The sequence below is a fragment of the Capricornis sumatraensis genome, chromosome 2 (genome assembly GCF_032405125.1).
Source record: "Capricornis sumatraensis isolate serow.1 chromosome 2, serow.2, whole genome shotgun sequence".
Classification (NCBI taxonomy): Eukaryota; Metazoa; Chordata; class Mammalia; order Artiodactyla; family Bovidae; genus Capricornis; species Capricornis sumatraensis.
The window spans coordinates 56,294,568-56,314,566 of record NC_091070.1 but is presented as its reverse complement, the minus strand read 5'-3'; the positions used below and the strand labels follow the sequence as shown (position 1 = coordinate 56,314,566).

The 19,999-nt window shown below is 42.3% G+C and overlaps 1 protein-coding gene across 2 annotated transcripts in view; it reads left to right on the top strand.

Moving 5' to 3' along the window:
• HERC1 (HECT and RLD domain containing E3 ubiquitin protein ligase family member 1) overlaps positions 1-19,096 on the top strand; it is a 156,347-nt gene extending 137,251 nt beyond the window's left edge. For both annotated transcript variants that reach the window (XM_068963684.1, XM_068963682.1), the window contains exons 65-77: positions 918-1,073; positions 1,809-1,931; positions 3,128-3,230; positions 4,778-4,947; positions 6,327-6,465; positions 8,414-8,583; positions 9,615-9,784; positions 10,049-10,214; positions 11,024-11,100; positions 11,864-12,116; positions 12,802-12,954; positions 15,353-15,658; positions 18,511-19,096. In XM_068963684.1, coding sequence (XP_068819785.1) covers positions 918-1,073; positions 1,809-1,931; positions 3,128-3,230; positions 4,778-4,947; positions 6,327-6,465; positions 8,414-8,583; positions 9,615-9,784; positions 10,049-10,214; positions 11,024-11,100; positions 11,864-12,116; positions 12,802-12,954; positions 15,353-15,658; positions 18,511-18,696 — 2,172 coding nt within the window. In that variant the 3' untranslated portion in view covers positions 18,697-19,096. The remainder of the gene's footprint in view (positions 1-917; positions 1,074-1,808; positions 1,932-3,127; positions 3,231-4,777; positions 4,948-6,326; positions 6,466-8,413; positions 8,584-9,614; positions 9,785-10,048; positions 10,215-11,023; positions 11,101-11,863; positions 12,117-12,801; positions 12,955-15,352; positions 15,659-18,510) is intronic.
• Positions 19,097-19,999: the final 903 nt, after the last annotated feature.

Here is a 19,999-nt window from a genome sequence, read left to right as displayed (position 1 = left end):
GATATGGAGAAGTTTATCTTTGAATGTAAACATACTGGGTTTAGTTCTCAAGATTGGGTAATGAAAAAACAGTAGTAAAAACGTATTACCCCATCATAAAAGATCCAATGTTTTTGGTGGTTCACAGTCATTCTTGAGTGTCTCCTGGGTTTAAGTGGGTTTTGGTATTAGAATGGACTCTTTTTCCTCTAGACAACTGGTTGATCTAGGCCAGGGTGCTTCAGGTCTTTGTAAAAGGTGAGGTTTAACTCCTGTGCCACAGTTCTTGATCTACTACTAAATGGAAATCTTTACTTTCAACCTGTCATTATTATTACAAAGGTTGAGTTTGTATACTTTTTTCTGGAAAATCAATTAGCAAGCTAAAATAGTGTTGTCAAATTGCATAGTACCTTAGAGTTTACAGGGATTCCCTGGTGGCTCAGAGGATAAAGCATCTGCCTGCAATGCAGGACACCCAGGTCCGATCCCTGGGTTGGGAAGATCCCCTGAAGAAGGAAATGGCAACCCACTCTAGTATTCTTGCCTGGAGAATCCCATGGACAGAGGAGCCTGGTGGGCTACAGTCCACAGGGTCGCAAAGAGTCGGACACGACTGAGTGACTTCACTTTCTTTAGAGTTTACAAAAAATTTCCCCATTCATTAACTCATATAGTCTAGGTCATCTCTGCAGCTGAAGAGCAGCAACAGTTCTTCCAAGGTGTGCTGTTTATCTTGGTTTTTCTGAAGATGATGAGTAGATCAGACTTGCAGGAGCAGGAGGGTCACTTGGGTGGAAAGGACATACTGGTCTTGAAGATCCTGAGTTGCCAGTGAAGTTTATCTTAAAGATTATTACTGTATTAAAAACCCAAATGATTGATTTCATAGTATACCCTCTTATTAACATTTTTGTTCTTGTTGGTTCTGTTTGTAGATGTCTTGTGGCTTCAAACACTCAGCAGTGGTAACATCAGATGGCAAACTGTTTACCTTTGGGAATGGTGACTATGGTCGTCTGGGTCTGGGCAACACCTCTAACAAAAAACTTCCAGAGAGAGTGACTGCACTGGAGGGATATCAGATTGGACAGGCATGGAATAAGTCAATAATATGTTCTATCTGATCATAGTTTCTTGTTTCCTCTGTGTGCACTTAGATACTGTCCTTTCAGGAAGATTAGAATCACCATTTGTACTTATCCTGATGTACCTTTTATTTGGCCTAATTGGTAATTGGTTAACAAATGAAAGTCATAATTCAGGATGTGAATATTTCAAACTCCTCTTCATAATACAACTTGATATGAAACCTTTAAATAATATAGTAACTCCTGTTCGGTATCCTGGACAGGATGGCTGTCCTGTTCAGATGGCTGAATTGCAGCATATTGGTACCTGCTGCTCTTACGTAATAATTGTCCATGACCTATACATGTTGAGATTCTCTCTTAATGAAAAGAGGAGATAAAATATTATCTTCTACTATCTTTTATCTTTTATTATTCCTTAGACTGTCTCTGGTGTGAATGAGTATTTTTTAATCATATGTACTTTTTTCCTGTCTTGTGTACTGTCTAATTCAGAGTTAGCCATAGATATTTGAAAGCTTTTTCTTTGAAGAAAAGAAGGTTGTCTTTTGTTTGTGAATGTTAAGAATATTTTCTTCATGACAAATTTGGTTAACATATGTAAAACCCTGAAACCAATAAAAATCTTCTGGAAACAGAGCCAACTTTTTGACTGAAGTGAAGAAAAAGGGTCCCAGAAATGGGTATGTATTTTAGGTATTGTGATTTGCCTTACTGACCACCTTGTTCTTTCTCCAGGTGGCTTGTGGCTTAAACCACACGTTGGCAGTGTCAGCAGATGGCTCCATGGTGTGGGCTTTTGGAGACGGGGACTATGGAAAACTAGGTTTAGGAAATTCCACTGCAAAATCTTCACCTCAGGTCAGTATTGTCTTTAATCTAGGGATGCAGACACCATGGTTTTCTTCTATGTCAATACGTCTTTTTAGTTGGAAGTAATTTACTTCTAACATTTTTGGTAGTTCATAATGAAATATAGAAGCTTCCTTTGCTTATTCTTAAATTTCCATCATTCTAAGACCTTATTTTCAGAGAAGGCAATGGCACCCCACTCCAGTACTCTTGCCTGGAAAATCCCATGGATGGAGGAGCCTGGTAGGCTACAGTCCATGGGGTCACACAGAGTCGGACACGACTGAAGCGACTTAGCAGCAGCAGCAGCAGCAGCAGACCTTATTTTAAATAAGTCATTAATTACTAAACTGGATATAAAAATTCTGCAAGGGCAAGCATCTGTCTTTGTTATGGACTGAATAATGTAGAACTACCCCCCATATAGAGAAGAAATAAGTATATATATATATTCCCAGGATATCTTATGGAGGGAAGTGTGAACAATCTTTTGTAACTCTGCTTGTGGCTGCCATTTCAGCTTGTTATTGCCACTGAATTATACAGGTGTGTGCCTTTTCAAAAGTAATAGGAAAACCCAGTGCATAAACAATAATTTAGAGTCTTTATGCACATTATAGAAGGTTTCTCAGCTCTTCAGAGCTCTTGTACATTCTCTTTATGTGGATTTTTCTAATATGTTTAACAAACAGCATGATTTACAAGTATTCAATTTACATTCAACTCCAGATTTCACTATCATATATAGTCTGTGACATCTTGGTAGCTAGATTGGTAAATATTCAGCAGTAGGTGCAGAAGGGAAGGAAGTCCTCTCTGAAGAACATATAAAGCGTTACTGTTACCTCTGAAAGTAGAAAACAATCTGACTGAGAGCAGCCTGTGGCTTTACCTGGTCTCTTAGTGTTCTTTAAACAGCAGCAGAGTTCTCTTTGGTTTCTGTTGTTCAGAGTAGTGTTTCCACTTCACATGGGGTGCTGGGGGATTTTAGTCAAACATCCCATACCCCCTATAGAACTTGCCCAGATTCAGGTAGTCTGCAGAGCAGTATGAGAAAATAACATTTAGGAGTGTGGATTTGACTGGAAACAGGTGGGTGACTATTAATATTTTTCTGGAAGACAGTTCTTGAGTTTATACATACCAGTAGGCAAATTTGAGTGTTTTTCTTTTTAAAGTATGTGCCTTACCCTTTTACTTTGCAGAAAGTTGATGTCCTTTGTGGAATTGGAATAAAAAAGGTTGCTTGTGGAACTCAGTTTTCTGTTGCATTAACCAAAGATGGTCATGTGTATACCTTTGGTCAAGGTAAGGCATTTTCCAGGCATTAATTATATTGCTTATTTTGTGCACACATGTATTACAGAAACATGTGCCCTCCAGCTGTATAGAAAATACTTAAATTGAGTCACTTCTCATTCTGGGTGATGAGTGACCCTCATTCCCCAGCTACTTTTCAGCTCCTCTTTCATAATGTTTGCTGTTAGGACAAACTCTCCTACTCATTGATCACCCCTCCTACCAGAGCCTTCATTCTTGCTAGAAGAATTCCTGCCAAAGCCTTCCCTTCCTCATCTCTGCTGCCTTTTTGCCTTGCTGCCGCAAACACTGCCTTGACCACCAGGGCTCCTCTGGATCCTGCCTCACTTCCCAGCCCTTGCAGGGACTGTGGGGTTCAGGTCTTAGGAATTCACAGGCATTCAGGATTCAGATCTTAAGTAAATCCAAATCCAGGCATCCACAGTGGGATTCCCTGGAAATGTGTTCACTTTTTTAAGTGGAACTTCCTGGCAAGTTATAGTGACTGAAGGGTGTTTCAGGCAGATGTGAGGAAAAGGAAGAAGTAAGCTGTGATAGAAGTTTCTAGTCTTGGAAGAATGTTGACACCACTGACAGGACAAGGGGTTGGTTTGGGGGAAAGAGACAAGGAGCTTAGTTTTAGTCTTATTGAATTTGGGCCATGTACTCTAGGCTACATGTGTGGAGAAGTCTGGCAAGTTACTGGGGATTTAGGTCTGAAACTCCAGAGAGATTGCTTATAGAGATGTTGGTTTGCCTAATGGATAATGTTGTAGTTAAAGCCATATAAATAGGCTCTAAGAAACCCAGGGAGAGAACATGGGATAGAAAAGTAAGAGGATAAAACTCTGGAATGTGAATAAAGGGCATGTAAGCACAGGAAGAGGACTCAGGAGAATTGGCTTTGAAAGGAGTGGAGAGAGAGAGAGGTAGCCGGTGAGCCAGGACAGTGCAGTCTCTGAGGGGCAGGAGGAGCTGAGGCCACATTATCAAGGTAAAGTAGAGCTCCGTGGGCTGCAGTAGGCAGTTAGGAGCTATTCATGGCTTTTGAGAGTAGTTTCAGTGCAGTGATGAGAATGGAAGTTAGGCTGCAGAAGGTGGCCAAGCCAAACAGCATGTGAAACAACAGGAACTAGCCTGCACTTTGTAGAAGTTTGGTGGCAAAGATAAGGCGAGAAGTTGGCTGTAAATTTGAGAACAAGAAAGGTTGCATGATTTGTTTTGTTAGGCTGCAAAAAGTTTAGAGCCTTTGTAACATGTGCAAGTCCTCTCAAGTATGAGGATGCTAGAGGTAACCTCTTGGTTTGAAGTAAGCTAATCATTTTAAATTTAATTTCATTTATTTTTATGAATAAGGAGATTGTGACATTTTGCAAAGAAGCAGTTTTAAACTTTATCCATTCAGAATCCAGTATACCTTACCAGAAAACCAGTTTTTGCCCCACTGAGATATATATATGTCATTGCCATACCACCATAGACATTAAATGACTCATTAGAAATTGGAAAAGGACTATGGTGTACCATCCATAAATGTCCTTTTGCTATTTTTTCAGATCGCTTGATAGGTTTGCCAGAAGGGCGTGCTCGCAATCACAATCGACCACAGCAAATCCCTGTCCTGGCTGGAGTGGTCATCGAAGATGTGGCTGTTGGAGCTGAACACACACTTGCTTTGGCATCAACTGGAGATGTGTATGCCTGGGGGAGCAATTCAGAGGGTCAGGTAGATTTACTTCACTGCTGCTCTCTCATGTCTAGAAATCTGACATAATAGTTCATTTGGCAAAGAGAAAAGCTAGAAACTCAGAATATCTACACAAGGCCTCAAGCACATCATTGTGCTCTACAGCAGATTATTTGGAGTCCAGTTGTGCATATCTCTCTGTTGCTTGTGGCCTAATAAATGTATCATTGTTTAAAGAGAAATATGGCAATACAGCAAATGTAGTTAAGGGGATTAACTCAACATACGTGTGTGTGTTCACACTGAGAAGTGCCTGGCACATAATAAATGGCATTTTAAAAGTATTTGCTACTATCATCATTAATCATCATCATTTTCACTACAGTAATAAGATTACATACTAGAAGCATCAGTTGATCTGAAAAAATGGAAAGAATAAAACAACAATACTTTTATATTTTATGATATGACAGTGTACAAAGTATATTTGTGTTTGCTCAGGAGGTCTTGTCACTCCCATTATGCAGAGCAATAAACCGAGCCTGTAAGAGATTGACAAAAAGACTCAAGAGGTTGATGTGTTCAGCCTATCCTGTATGTGGAGGAGGGACGTACTTTGATGGAGGAGGTCTGAGATGCCTGCTACTACAGTGGCTTTCAGCTCCACATACAGAACCACATCCCCTTCCTCTGTAAATCTGCTTTATTTATGGCTGCCTCTAGAACCAGCAGCCCTCAAGTTCAAGGTCCAGTGTTGTTTATAGTAGCCTCATTTTGGCTCTGTGGTCTCCTCATCATTATATTAATAGGTGGGGAAGCTGGTCATCACTCTGGTTGCACATTGTCTTAATGAGAAGAGTTGATGTGGGGACACCTTTGGAAGGTCCCTGGTGGACCTTGACATTATCCTGCCTGATGATGTTGAGGTGCTCAGCCACCAAAACACTGGGTGTCCTAGTCAGGCCCTAAGAACAGAGATCTGGAGATGAGAATTTTATTCTGTATGTATTTTCATAATTGTTTATTTACTGTTACACAGGCAATCTATGTTAAAAATCAAGAAATCAGTGTGTTTTAAGTAAAAACTCTAGGGATCGTTCTGTTATATGTGTATTTTTTTTTAACTTTCCAAGAATTTATTTCCTGTCTAGAAGTGGAAAAGATGTTTTCAGTCATTGAGACTCCTTTGCTAGATTTGGAATGGCCTTGTTGCAGGTTAATTTATAGGAGACAGTAATGAGCTATGAGGATCATTCTGATAGAGAAAATAAAAATTAACTTCATTATTTTCATATTGTTACTTGATACAGATAGTAACTTATTTATGTCTGCTACCCTCCAAGACAAAATTTTATCATCTTGGCTTCCTCTCTTCCTCTTTCTAATTGAATATCTGAGTATTTGTAATTTATTCCCAGCTTGGCTTAGGTCATACCAACCATGTTCGAGAACCAACCCTGGTAACAGTTCTGCAAGGGAAAAATGTACGGCAGATCTCAGCTGGCCGCTGCCACAGTGCTGCATGGACAGCACCGCCTGTCCCGCCGAGAGCACCAGGTGAGGGAGGAAATAGCTGTGCTGCGGCAACCTCTCTTTGACCCCAGCTGCGCTGTCTGCTTGCCAGCTTCACACTGCATCCAGGCACCATTCTGAAGCCACCAGACCTTCCCCCACACAACCAAAGCACTCTTTGTGGTACAGCACTGCAGATACTTTCAAAGCAGGCCGTTCTCCTACAGACTTCATTGCATAGCAGTCCTTCTCTGCTCCCCAAAAGAAGAAAACATATTACTTAGGCAAGCAAATTTATAATTTTAGAACAGCAATGAAGTATTTTTTTATATGTAAAAGTGATGAATTATAGCTTTCTAAGGCATGCTGTTAATAAAGATGAAAAGCCCTGAGACCACTTGTCAAATTCTCCACCCTAGTTAGTGGTTTGAAACATGATGTTGTCTATACAGTGGCATAGCAGGAAAAAAAAATTGTTACCATTTTGCTCCAGTGATGAGATACTTCTATCTTTTGTGTATTTGCTTTTAATTTATTATGAAACCTTATAGATCTACAAAACATATAAAGAAAATTAAATGCATATCATTCCCCACAACTGTAACCATTGCCTTAAGTATGATATTTATCATCCTATGCATTTCTTCATATTTGGGCTACCTCTTTCGTAGGCCATCAAGTCCTCTCTGGTATCTGAAGCACTAGAATGTCCCTGAAGTGACCTTGTGCCTGAGAGCTGTTTTCTCATCCCTTTTTGGAGCCCCCTACTTCTTAGCCACAGGTCCTTGGGGAAAACTCCCCATACCGATCATTTTCTCTTAGATACCCTTAGAGAGCAAGGTAGGCCTGCCAAGTAGATTCCAAACAAGAATGTTCTAATAGAATGAGGAGTGCTGCCAGGCCACTGACAATTTCAGGTTCTCAGGAGCTTCTTCAGCTTCCAGCAGGGTTTCCCTTCCACTTCAGGACAGAGACTAGACAGCGTGGTGGCTAAAGGTTCAGACTCAAAAACCACATTGCCCAGGTTGAATCCGCCACTTAGGAGCTGAGTGACCCTGAGATTCAGTTTCCTTGTCTATAAAACAAGCATAATAATAGCACCTATTATAAAGAACTGTAGGAGTAAATGTATCAGTTCTTATGAAGCTCTTAGAACAGTGTCAGGCATATAGAAGTACTCAGTAAATGTTTGTTTAGTGGCTAAGTCATGTGACTCTTTGCAACCCCCGTGGACAGAGGGGGTCCATGTTAGCTTTAACTAACAGGAAAATACCTCTGAGAACTGAGCTGTACAAATGTTTATTTTCAGGAAACTCAAATAAGTTGGGTATCTTATTCTTAGAGTTTTGTGCATTTCTGTAAGAGGATACCCATGGATACAGTCCTTGCAGTCTTTGCTTCTACAGAGCTTATTCTTTAGTATAAAACCTCCATGAATGATATATGCATATCTTTCATTCTGTCATGTTAACTTTCTGTCAGAGCCCTAGTAAGTGTGGGAGGGGGTTCTGCTGAGTTGCCCATTTCCGTTTTCCAGAACTTCCTCTCTGGTCCTGGTCCACACCTTGTGTTATTATGAAGATGTCAAGAATGAAATGTTATTGAATGTGAAAGAACGAATTTGGGTTTTCTGTTTTGTTGTGTGTGTGTGTGTGTGTGTGTGTGTGTGTGTGTGTGTGTGTGAAGAAACTAAGTCCATAGTTAAATGGGAAAGTACATTAAAGGATAAAAAAGTAAGTTTCCATAATGATAAATAAAAAAAATGTTTTACAAACCAACTCTAGTGCATCAAAAATTTAAGATGAATTGATGGATAGAGGAACTGATAAATAAGTGATAAAAAAGTATACATAGCAAAATATTAATTATAAGTGGTAGGAATGGGTGTTCCATCATATACTTGCAACTTCTGTATGTGTTTGAAAATGTTCAAAATGCTAAAAATGAAAACAGTGCATTTTCCTTTACAAGTGTGCATTTGTGTTCTGGGCAGGTGTGTCAGTGCCTCTGCAGCTGGGCCTGCCCGATACAGTGCCCCCCCAGTACGGGGCTCTGAGGGAGGTGAGCATTCACACTGCGAGGGCCAGGCTCCGGCTGCTTTACCATTTCTCTGACCTCATGTACTCGTCCTGGAGGCTGCTGAACCTCAGCCCCAACAACCAGGTAATGCTCTGGTTAGGAAGCGGTGCCCGTGCTGTGCTCACCAGGTCCCTGGGCCTTTTCTTCAGCCTTAAGATACTTCCTCCATGGCTAATGCTTTTAGCACCCAAGAGATCTAGAAAAGGCAACAATTCTGTTCTCATTTTATTGCTGGATTAAGGATGATCCAGATACAGGTTATCATGCTGTTGGACACAAAACGGTCTTTCTTCAGTGTTTTGGTTTGTCGAAAGTTCAAGAAAGTATGAATGGCTGAGCATGTATTTTCTACAAACTGTAGTACATGATTTCAAAACTTAAGCACACAAAAGTATTAATACCTCAGTCAAAGGGGTTATATAAGTGAGTGTGAGAAACTTTGGAGGCTTCTTGCTGTCCTTACAAATGAACATACCCTGTGGAGGGGTAGTGGGGAGATAAAGTAAATTTGGCTGATTTGATTGTCTTTGTAGAACAGTGTAGTAATTTAGGAAGAAGGCAAGCTGGCTATGTTTGTTGGTTTAATGTGTAGGCATGCCTGCCAAAATGTGTATTAGTTTGTAAAACTGTTAGTGAAAAATCCTTTTGGTAACCCAATTATGGGTGTATGAGAGATATGAGAAATCATTGTTGGAAATAGGTAATCAATCTGGCAACAGAATACTGTGCAGCACTAACAGAATGTTAGCATCCTGTTTACAGTTAGTGAGAGAAATGTTTATGGTATAAATTGAAGTGAGAAAAACAAAATTTATATAAATAGTAATCTCGAAAATGTGGAAAGGAAGGCAACTGGAAGGAAGTGGATGAAAGTGTTAATGGGGCCATCTCCATATGGTAATATTAGGGATGATTTTATTTGTGTGCTTATGTGTATGTCCTTTTCTGTATTTTAAAAATAATAACCATACTTTATCAGAAAAATATTTTGAATAAATTGCTAATAAGGACTAATACCCAGATTTATGCTTTTAAAGTGCATTTCTAAAAGTGACATGTTACTTCTTTTAAGCCTCAGATTGTACCATTCCTGCTAAGCTTACTTTCTGTTACAGAATAGTACGTCTCATTATAATGCTGGAACATGGGGCATTGTGCAGGGACAGCTTCGGCCTTTGTTAGCCCCAAGAGTCTACACCCTCCCAATGGTGCGCTCTATAGGAAAAACCATGGTTCAAGGCAAAAACTATGGACCTCAAATTACTGTAAAGAGGATATCAACCAGGTTAGCACGTTATATATGTATGTTTCATTAACTGGCATATTTTGAGATGGACTTACGACTGACTAATCTCTGTGAACCTTAGCTTCCTCATTTGTAGAGTAGAACAGTAATAGTATTTTATGTCAGTACCCAGTGTAATTACAGTGAGCCTAGCACAGTGTTTGGCTGTTGTTAAGCTGGCCTGTTCCTTCACTGATGGGAGAATATCTTCAAGTGACATTTGTGGAGCATTATATTTTGCTCTGTTTTCTCTTTCTTTTAAAGAGGACGGAAATGTAAGCCTATCTTTGTTCAAATAGCGAGACAAGTAGTTAAACTGAATGCCTCAGACCTCCGTCTGCCCTCCCGAGCCTGGAAGGTTAAGCTAGTTGGAGAAGGTGCTGATGACGCCGGAGGAGTGTTTGATGACACAATCACAGAGATGTGCCAGGTATATTCATGCAGTGTCCCCTCCTGAGTTGTCCACTCAGATGGTAGGCATTTTACTATTTCCAGTGATGACTGTGGCATGTTTTTATAAATCTAAGCAAGAATTCATTTGTGATACTTACATAAAGCCATGCTATTAGTAATGTATATGTGAATTATTGCAAGGGTTTGTGAAATGAAGGTATGTTTCTGAGTTAGTGCCAGTGCTTGGCCATCTACCAATGACTTACCATCTGTTGTTCTATATAACAGACAGAGGAAACAGCAGTGACACATATGTACACTTCTGTAACAGACAAATCCAGGACCACTCGTGCTTGCATTTATTTCAGTGCTTTTAGAACAAAGAACAGCCAGGCTCCAAGGAAATTAGAAAACCAAATCTTAAGAGTTTGAACAAGTCTATATTTTAAGATCTGCAGTCACAGTTTTACTTCCAAATCAGCTTTGATCCTTCCAGCTTTGCCTCGTATCAGGATTTTTCTGATAAATCTGTATCTAAAATAATACTTGGCTATCATTTATTAAGTTTTTTTGAATGTCACTATACCCTGCTCAGAGATACCTCAGCTCAGGCCCTGGATTGGCTTTTTCATCTTTATTCTGTGTACTGCAGGACATTTTCTCCATGGGGGAGTTCCTAAATTCATTTTAAGTTACAGCCATGAAAATAATTACAGAGACTGCTGTTTGTCATATAGCATTATAAATTCCTCAACATTCTCTTTTCGACATGATCTTTAATGTTAATTGGTTCGTTTCTTGATACTTTTAACTGCATTTCTAAAGCAATTGTTCATTCTTCTACAGGAACTTGAAACTGGTATTGTGGACCTTCTTATACCATCTCCCAATGCTACCGCAGAAGTGGGTTACAATAGGGACAGGTAAGGGCAGTCAGCAAGTTTTACTGAATGTCTGCAATAACAGTGTACATTTACTATATGTTAGGCACTGTTCTAAGTGTTTTACATGTATTATCCCATTAAATTTCATTATAGCTCTAAGGAGTAGGAACTGTTACTGTTCTCCTTTCACAGATAGGAAACTGAGGCACTTACATCATGACTTGTTATTTATGATGAGACCAGCTGAATCACAATATAGAGGAATAGAGGAGGTGCAGACTTGAAATGAAACCGGACTTCTTTTATTTTCTGAAGGCCCACATGGCCTTCCCTCAATGAACTAAAATCCATTAAAACCTTTGAAATGCTGTCCAGTCACAGCAATTAGTATTTGTAATCATGTATTGTTCCTGTGTTTGTCAAATTTTGAATTTTGGATCCTGCTTCGTGGACTTGTAAATGATAAATGATTTTAGGAAATAGGGCATCTTTGAGCAGGTAGCTTAAGGACTAACAGAGCATTCACTCACCCTTTTTATGGTTCTTCAAAGTAATTCAAAATACAGTCCCTGTGCCATCTAGAACAATAGCAGTAGGCCATATGTCACTATTGAACACCTGAAATGTGGTTACAGGAGCTGAAGAACTAAATTTTAAATTTTATTTAATTAAATGGCTGCATGTGGCTAATGACTGCCATATTGGACAGCGCAGGTCTAGACTAATGCTTTAGCTGTTTAATAACTTGTTTCTAATAGAAATGAGGACAACTTTGTTTGAAGTATTTCCTTTAATTCTGCAGGTTCCTTTTTAATCCTTCTGCCTGCCTCGATGAACACTTACTGCAGTTTAAGTTCTTGGGAATCTTAATGGGGGTTGCCATTCGCACAAAGAAGCCTCTGGACCTCCACTTGGCCCCTCTGGTGTGGAAGCAGCTCTGCTGTGTCCCACTCACCCTGGAAGACCTGGAAGAGGTGGATCTGCTCTACGTGCAGACTCTCAACAGCATTCTTCACATTGAAGACAGTGGGATTACTGAGGAGAGTTTCCATGAGGTAAATCCTGGCTGGTCCATGTTTCTGCTGGTGTTGATGAGAATTTTCCTGTGTAAAACTCAGATGTAGCCTTCCTCTTGCTGTCCAGCTGACCCTTGCCGTATAACCATTGCTACACTTAGCAGTTCAACCTAGAAATTTAAATAGCTGCTAACAGAGTCAGCTCCAGCACTCAGCTTCTGCTCCTTCCCCTTTAATCCATTCTCTCTGCTTGTTAGAGTGAAGGACAGAGAGAACCTAGGAGGCCTGGGATAGCCAGAGTTCATCACACCTGGTTTGGAGACAGAGAGATTCAACTGCTTTAATGAAAACCAGATGAGTCAGCACTCCCTGCTCATCAAGTAGCCCAAGAAGTTCCCGACCTTTTTGGTACCCACCAGGGACTGATTTCATAGAACACAGTTTTTCCACGGATGGGGGTAGACAAGGGGTGATTTGGGGATGATTTAAGCACAGTACATTTATTATGCACTCTATTTCTATTATTATTACATCAGCTCTACCTCAGATCATTAGGCATTAGCTCCTAAAAGCTGGGAGCCCCTGAAGTAGCCTAATCAGCTATCTCAGTTGCCTTGTCTTCATAAGATTTCTGATGTTGTTGATGTTCTGCTCTATTTGTGTGTAACACTTTTTGTGGTCATTTCTACCATGGAGTAAAAATTCTTTTTTCTTCTATTCATAGATGATTCCTCTTGATTCTTTTGTTGGCCAAAGCGCTGATGGCAAAATGGTTCCTATAATCCCTGGTGGAAATAGTATCCCACTCACGTTTTCTAATAGGAAAGAATATGTGGAGAGGGCCATTGAATATCGACTTCATGAAATGGACCGACAGGTGAGAGGAAACATTTTGAGAGGTTCACATGAGAGGTTTGAGGGGTTTGCTTTTGACTCCAAACAGGAGCTGTCTGGTTTTTACTGAATTTTGGTGTATGAGTTCACGGTGTTGGTTAATCTGTATCTATATTTCAGTCCCTATTCAGAGACTTTCCAGGCCATATCTCAGGGTCTGCTCTCTACTCAGAGCCTTGGGTGAGCCCTGGATTGGCCAGTGTTTGGCTGGGAGGCCAAGCCCCTGTCAGGCCTTCAGAACCTGCCTTCTCACTCGCACTCTTCCTCAGTCTTCTTCATCTTCACGTCTTCCTGCCCCCCGGCCCAGCGTCCTGCTCCAGCTCAGTCAGGGTCCATGTGAATGAGTCCCTGAAGACCGGCCTTGTGGTCCCATGAGGGCCTCTTTCCTCCAGGTCTGTAACTGTGCAGGTCTTTCTTGTCACCTAGAAATCCCTCAAGCTATCGAAGTAGGCCGCAAAGTTTGGGTCTTCTTTCCTCAATTAGCGTGTGAGACATTGAATGAAGAGTGCATTTTTTATAGCTAACTTATATATCCTTGTTCTGTGCTGATACTTAGTAAGCATTTAGTAAATGATGGGAATATGATAAGTGACCTTAGAAATGAATGCTGTGTCCCAAAGCGGTGATTTTGGTTATATAGTCCTTCATAGCCAATTCAGTAATACCTTATTTGCAGAAGATGTTGGGCTTTTCTCAAGAGTTGGATGCGGGGTCTGAGGCTGTGTAGTAAGTTGAATTATATATATTCTATACTCTTCACTCCTGGTTCCTTCTTCGACTCTGGCTTTAGGCCAAGTCTAGTCAGAAAACTATACCCCTTAGCTTAGTAAGGGTGGATCCTGTCAGAAATGTTGTTTACACAGTCAGGGCTTAGGATTTGTCTCTAGTGCTTAAAGATACTTACTCCTTATAGACTGAATAACTGACCAAAAATTCCCTGGTCACTTCCAACATGCCAGATGTGGTAGCATCCCCCCGCATGTGCAGTTTTCCCCATAGTTACTCGATGGGGAGACAGAAATTACTATCACCATTTCAGAAATGAATGCATGGAGTCCAGAGAAATGAAGTAATGTGCCCAAGGCAAAGCCACGATCACAAACCAGGTTTAACTGTGGTATCCAGGCTCTTGTGCTGACCTTTCCTATGAAGGCCAGATTGACCTGTTCTCCAGCAGCTGTGCTCTGCTCTGCCCTGGCTTTGTTCCTTTCTTGATATAAGACCTTCTTCCTCTTTCACTTCCTCCTTGTCTCTTAGAACCCCGTGTTCTTCCTATAGCTGTCCCAGTTGTTCCCCACTCAAGCAGCCATCCATGTACCTCAGCTTGTTTTTTGGCTCATTTTGGCCGGGGCATTCCCTTTTCTGTCAGCAGAGACTGTCCTTATTGCCCATTCATTCCTTCGCCCTGGGCATGACAGCCTTATACAATCATAACTCCACGGCCTTCCCCAAGATGTGGCTTCTCTTCAGGTTCTCTGGTTTGGCAGATGATTCTGAACTGACCAAGAGTGGAGGAGTTATTTATGAAACAAACCTGGAACAGTGGTAGGTCTGTGTGTAGAGTATGCTCTATTGCATAACCTTGGAGTGGTTTCGCCAAACAGACTATGTAGGCAGCCTCTGACCACACCCCTTCGGCACTCCTTAACTGATCTGTTCTCTGCACTGTGCTAACAAAAGTTAACTACCCAATCATTACAGACTCAGTTAAAATACCTATCATAATCATGTGAGCAGCAATTATTTGCCTTATTTTTTCAGATAAGAAAATTAAAAGAAGTGGTGGAGCTGGGATTCAGAACCCATCTCCTGATTAAATTCTCTGTCCTTTTTACTGCCTTCCTATGAAAGGACTTCTCAGTTTTACTTTCTTCTTTGTACTTTTCTAACTTTTTTTTTTTACAATCAGCACAAATGATTTTTACAAAAAGAATATAACTGTTTTCAAAAGAAAATATAAATTACAAAGACAGTAGAAGCCCTAGACACATCCTCCAAAAGCTGCTTACCCTAGTGAGATGATGAAGTATCCCACAGAGCAGTTTTAACAGTCTGTGGCCATGTGTGGTTAGGAGTGTGAATGAGTGGGGTTGGCATTAGAAGGGCCCCTGTGGGCTAGAGTTTTGTGGGGCTAGGAAGGTGGGCCCCTGAATTGACTTGACCTGGGACAGGAAGGAATCTGTGAATCCCACAAGCAGGGAGAAACTCTAACAAAGGGTCAGAGGCAAGAAGGTTGGACCGTGTGCAGTCATGCCAGTTCTGAGGGACAAGTAGAGGGTCTGGGAGCAGACGACCAACATGAGGTGCCCGACCCGATTGGGTCCACCATGGGTGCCCAGTCTGCACACAGATGTTGAATGAACAACCTCTCCTGGGAGCAGGTGGCTGCAGTCCGAGAAGGAATGTCCTGGATCGTCCCTGTGCCGCTGTTGTCCCTCCTCACAGCAAAGCAGCTGGAGCAGATGGTGTGTGGGATGCCCGAGATCTCCGTAGAAGTCTTGAAGAAAGTGGTACGGTACCGGGAGGTGGATGAGCAGCATCAGCTGGTGCAGTGGTTCTGGCACACACTGGAGGAGTTCTCCAACGAGGAGCGTGTGCTTTTCATGAGGTTTGTGTCGGGACGATCTCGACTGCCAGCCAACACTGCTGATATTTCTCAGAGATTTCAAATCATGAAGGTTGATAGGGTAAGTAAGATATTTTTTCTTTCTGGTAATGTCTGCCTTTGTTGCTTCCTAGTTGCTTGCATGTTGGGCTTCAAGTAGGCCTGCCAATTCAGGATTAATGCTTGGAATTTCCAGATTTTTTTTTCTTTTTAATCAAGCAGGAAAAACTTGTTTAGAAACATCTCATAACTTCAATTTAAAAAAAAAAGTCCTACATGGATGTAGAAAACACACCACAACCAACAACCTTCACTGAATCTTTCAGTGTCTTCCTGAGTGAAAGCTAAGCTTGGCAGAAGGGCCATCATTGTTACCTCTGTGTCATATTTCCTGTGCCTTTTCATCATGTGACTTCTGCACTGGGACACAGTCTTGTTTATCTGTTTTCACCAAGATACTAACCATTAACTGGTGCACGTGCTCCAGGAGGAACGAGACGACATGGGGAGCAGCAGTAACATGCTCTGCGGCTACGTGTCTGGTGTGCATAACGGAACAGGCAGTGTGGCTTCTCCGCAGCCTCATGAAAGGCCCCTGCTGCAGAGCACCAGCCCAGCTGCCGTCTTGACAGATGGCTCAGGAATAAAAGGGCTTAGGGCCTTAAATGCATGCTGCTGCCAGAGTCAACTTTCTTTCTCAGGCACCCATCTGACCATATCACTCTTCTCCTTTTATGCTGTTCAGGGCCCCCTTGACCACCTTAGCGGTCTTAAACACCTCCACAGTCTGGCCTCTGCCCTGCTTTCTAATATCACTTCTTGACGCTTAACTATTTCTGGCCATTATGGCTGCTTGCCTTTCTCCTGATAGACCACACTGTTTTCTGGTTAGTTGTTTTGGCGGGGGGTTGGTGGGGGGGGGTGGTTATTGGCCACACCGCATGGCTTGTGAGATGTCAGTTCTTTAACCAGGGATTGAACCTGGGCCATGACAGTGAAAGCCTGGGATCCTAACCACTAGGCCACCATAGAACTTCCAAGACCACCCATGGACACTGTTTTTAAATGTCCATGCCTTTGTGTAGGCTCTTGCTTCTGCGTTTAGAAAGTTCTTTTCTTGTTCCTTTTCCATGTATGCCTGGCAAGCACTTACTCATCCTTTAAGCCCAATACCAATGTCATCTCCTCCAGGAAGCCCTCCTGGATGCTTTCCTATGCCTCCTAACTATTCCTTAAGGCAGACTTAGATCTCCTTATGTCCATCTCCTGGACACTTAGTACAAGTGGTACAGGCTCAAGCCCAACATTAAGTTAGAGGTGTCTGTGTCCCCTCTTTCTCCTTCTCAACCCCCTAAAAGCTGGGCAGTCCTCTGAGCTGGGCCCATAGTGTTTATTCCAGAAACAGCAAGGAAAATAGGACCTCGTTACAAGGGCCTATCCCACCAGTTTCATCAAGTTTCAGTATCTGCCTTTCTGGTGTTTTTCCAGTAACTACCCCTTGAAAGTTGCTGTAGTCAAAGCTGGCCCTCTCCTGAGGCTGCCTGCCTGGGCTCCACTCCTATGCTAGGCTTGCTGGAGAGGCCTTACACAGGAAAGGCTATGAAAAGAGCCTTCCCATGAATTTTCTACATGACTTGCCAGAAACTAAAATCTGTGAATCTGTTTTGTTGCTTCAGAGAGGAGGAAATGGTTTGCTTCTATTCAGTTCTGGAAAAAAGCCTTGCCTTATATATCTGTTCTGGGCTACCCTGCCATCCCAGGAGTTAATCCACTAAACACTCCTGCCTGGAAAGTTTTATCCTCAGGAAACTGACCACTATTGGTCTCTCCTTTGTGACTTTTAAACCATTTCTCCAGTTTCCAGATCAGAGCCACCTGTTGACATTCCCCTTTATTGTCTTTGTGGGTTGTGGTTTTTCTGCATTCGTCATTGGCTCTGGCACAGCTAAGCTTCTAGGCCTTCCATCTCCCACTTCTTAGAAATGCATTCACCTGATGTCGAGTTCCGAAAAGGAGGGCTGGTTTCCAGGAGTTCAGTGAGAAAGAGGGCAGGTTCTTTTTTTGAAACTTTTTAAAAAAATTATAAAAACAATGTATATCATTACTATCATTATAGATAGTTTGGAAAACAGTTGTGTTTGCAGGGCAGAACAGTGTTTGCAGGGAGAGACAGGAATCCTGTCCCTCTAGTGGTTTCCATTTTCACTTTTGTGTAATTCTTCAAGCATACACATTTTTGCATGACAGGTTTGGAACTTCATATAAATTGTATTTATATTCACCTAATAATCTATGCCCAGCACTTTTCTGTCTTGCTACTAAGCATCATAATTATTGTTTTAAATAACTGTATCACCATCAGTTAAAGAGGTGGGCTGGGATTTCATTAACTGCTCCTTCCTCATCAGAGCGGGGGTAGGATGGCAGGCAAAGGGTGCAGAAGGCTCACTAGGAGGACAGTGAGGGGAGGAGGAGTGTGGTGACTCCCTCAGAGCTGTTCCTTCCATTTCACTGGCTCTGTTGGTGCATCTCCATAGCAGCTTCAAGTTTGCACCCTCTGGTGAAAGGGAGTGAACTCTGTTGCCCTGTGGCAGGCACCACATGAAGCATGTTCTCCCAAGTAACCCCACCAGTCAGGGCTCATTCTCATGTCACACGGGAGGGCCTTCGAAGAGTGAGGAGAGGGAAGAAGCGTCTTCACCAAAAGCTAGATGGCCACAGGACACCAGAGCCTGCACTCTCTCTACCATGGCCAAGCCTTGGCTTGCTCTCCAGGTGGCCATGCAGTCAGTCCTGTTCGTGGAGCCCACCTGCAGGCAGGGAGAAATGCTCTCCCGACTTGGGGGCTGTGGTTATGAGCAGCACTGCTCCCCACCCGCCCCTGCCATGACACCCTGATGCTGCAGTCACAGCTCTGGGTCTCTCTCTCCACAGCCTTATGACAGTCTGCCTACCTCACAGACCTGCTTCTTCCAGCTGAGACTGCCCCCCTACTCTAGCCAGCTGGTCATGGCTGAGCGCCTGCGCTATGCCATCAACAACTGCCGATCGATCGACATGGACAACTACATGCTCTCACGAAACGTGGACAACGCTGAGGGCTCCGACACTGACTACTGACTGCCGAGGGTGCCATCACCCCTCTTTCTTCTCAATAATGTTCACTTCCAGTTTAATGTTGATACACTTTTATGGTAACTACATAGATGTTTTAGGAACATAAACCGACGTTATAAACAGTGGCCACATTTAGTTACTCTAAAGATAACAAAGAAATTAGATGTTTTTATTTTTCTGTGATTGTACAAAAAAAAAAAAAGACAAAGTGCTCTCAGTCAGGTTTTTCCCTCCATACTTTTGGTCACTTTTGATAAGTTTGCATGGAACCATTTTGGTGCATTTTTAGTTGGGAATGGTACATTTTTGTAAACCCGCCCAGTGAACATGGAATTGTACATTGTGTATAATTGTTCATTAGAAAGGACAGTTTTACATGAATATTCATATATTTATTTTGTTTTAATTTGAATTGCCTGTGCAGGGTTCCTTATGCAGAGAAATAAAGCTGATTCAGGAATCAGTGTATGGGCTGCTTTTATTATTGGAGCTTTGATGAAGAGAGTGTGAGCTTTCAAGTTTCATTCTGACAGCTTTTTGATCCATCAGAAGCATTCCTTCACACTGGACTTTGCTTGGAAATGACAGAGCAGAGGCCCACATGGGTATAGCAGCCCAAGGTGAAAGCTTCTATTCACTGGTTCTGTCATCCTCGGCCTCTCACTGGGTTCCCTCATCACAGGCCCTTGTGTCAGCCACTTGGCCCATACTTTTGCACCATGCTTCCCCCTCCTCCAGAGCTGGTTTAAAGTGTGACACACTCATAGGAGTCTTCTTAAACAGCCCAGGATACCTGGTACAGGATACAGCTCTACTGAGTTCTGACACCACCCCCTGCCCCCCTTGCCACCCCCATACTGCCCTTTGAGGAACCAGTGGAAACAGTGATGAAATTAATGAGCAGGGCAGTTTACAATAACATGTCATCTACTCTGAAGGTGGCCAGGGGGGCACTTACGTGAATGAGTGACCATGTGAATGTGTGAATGAACATGAGAACTAAGGAGTGGCTTTTATGTCCTTGAATGATGGTAGGGAGTTGTACTGGGGACTAGGGAAAGGATTACACCCTGGTGCTTAAACGCAGCCCTTGAAGGCTCTGGGCTATATGCTCATTTGCTCAGGCATGTCAGAATGAGCATGTGGTTCTGGGAGAGAGGGCCATCTGGAGAGCAGCTGTGAAGGCTCTGGGAGTGGGGACAGGGAGCAGGCACAGCCTTCAGGTGGCTTGTCTCTTTCATCCATTAGGAGTTCATGCCCCACTATCCTTCCAGTGTACTTCATGGACAAGGTCAAGGCTGACAGC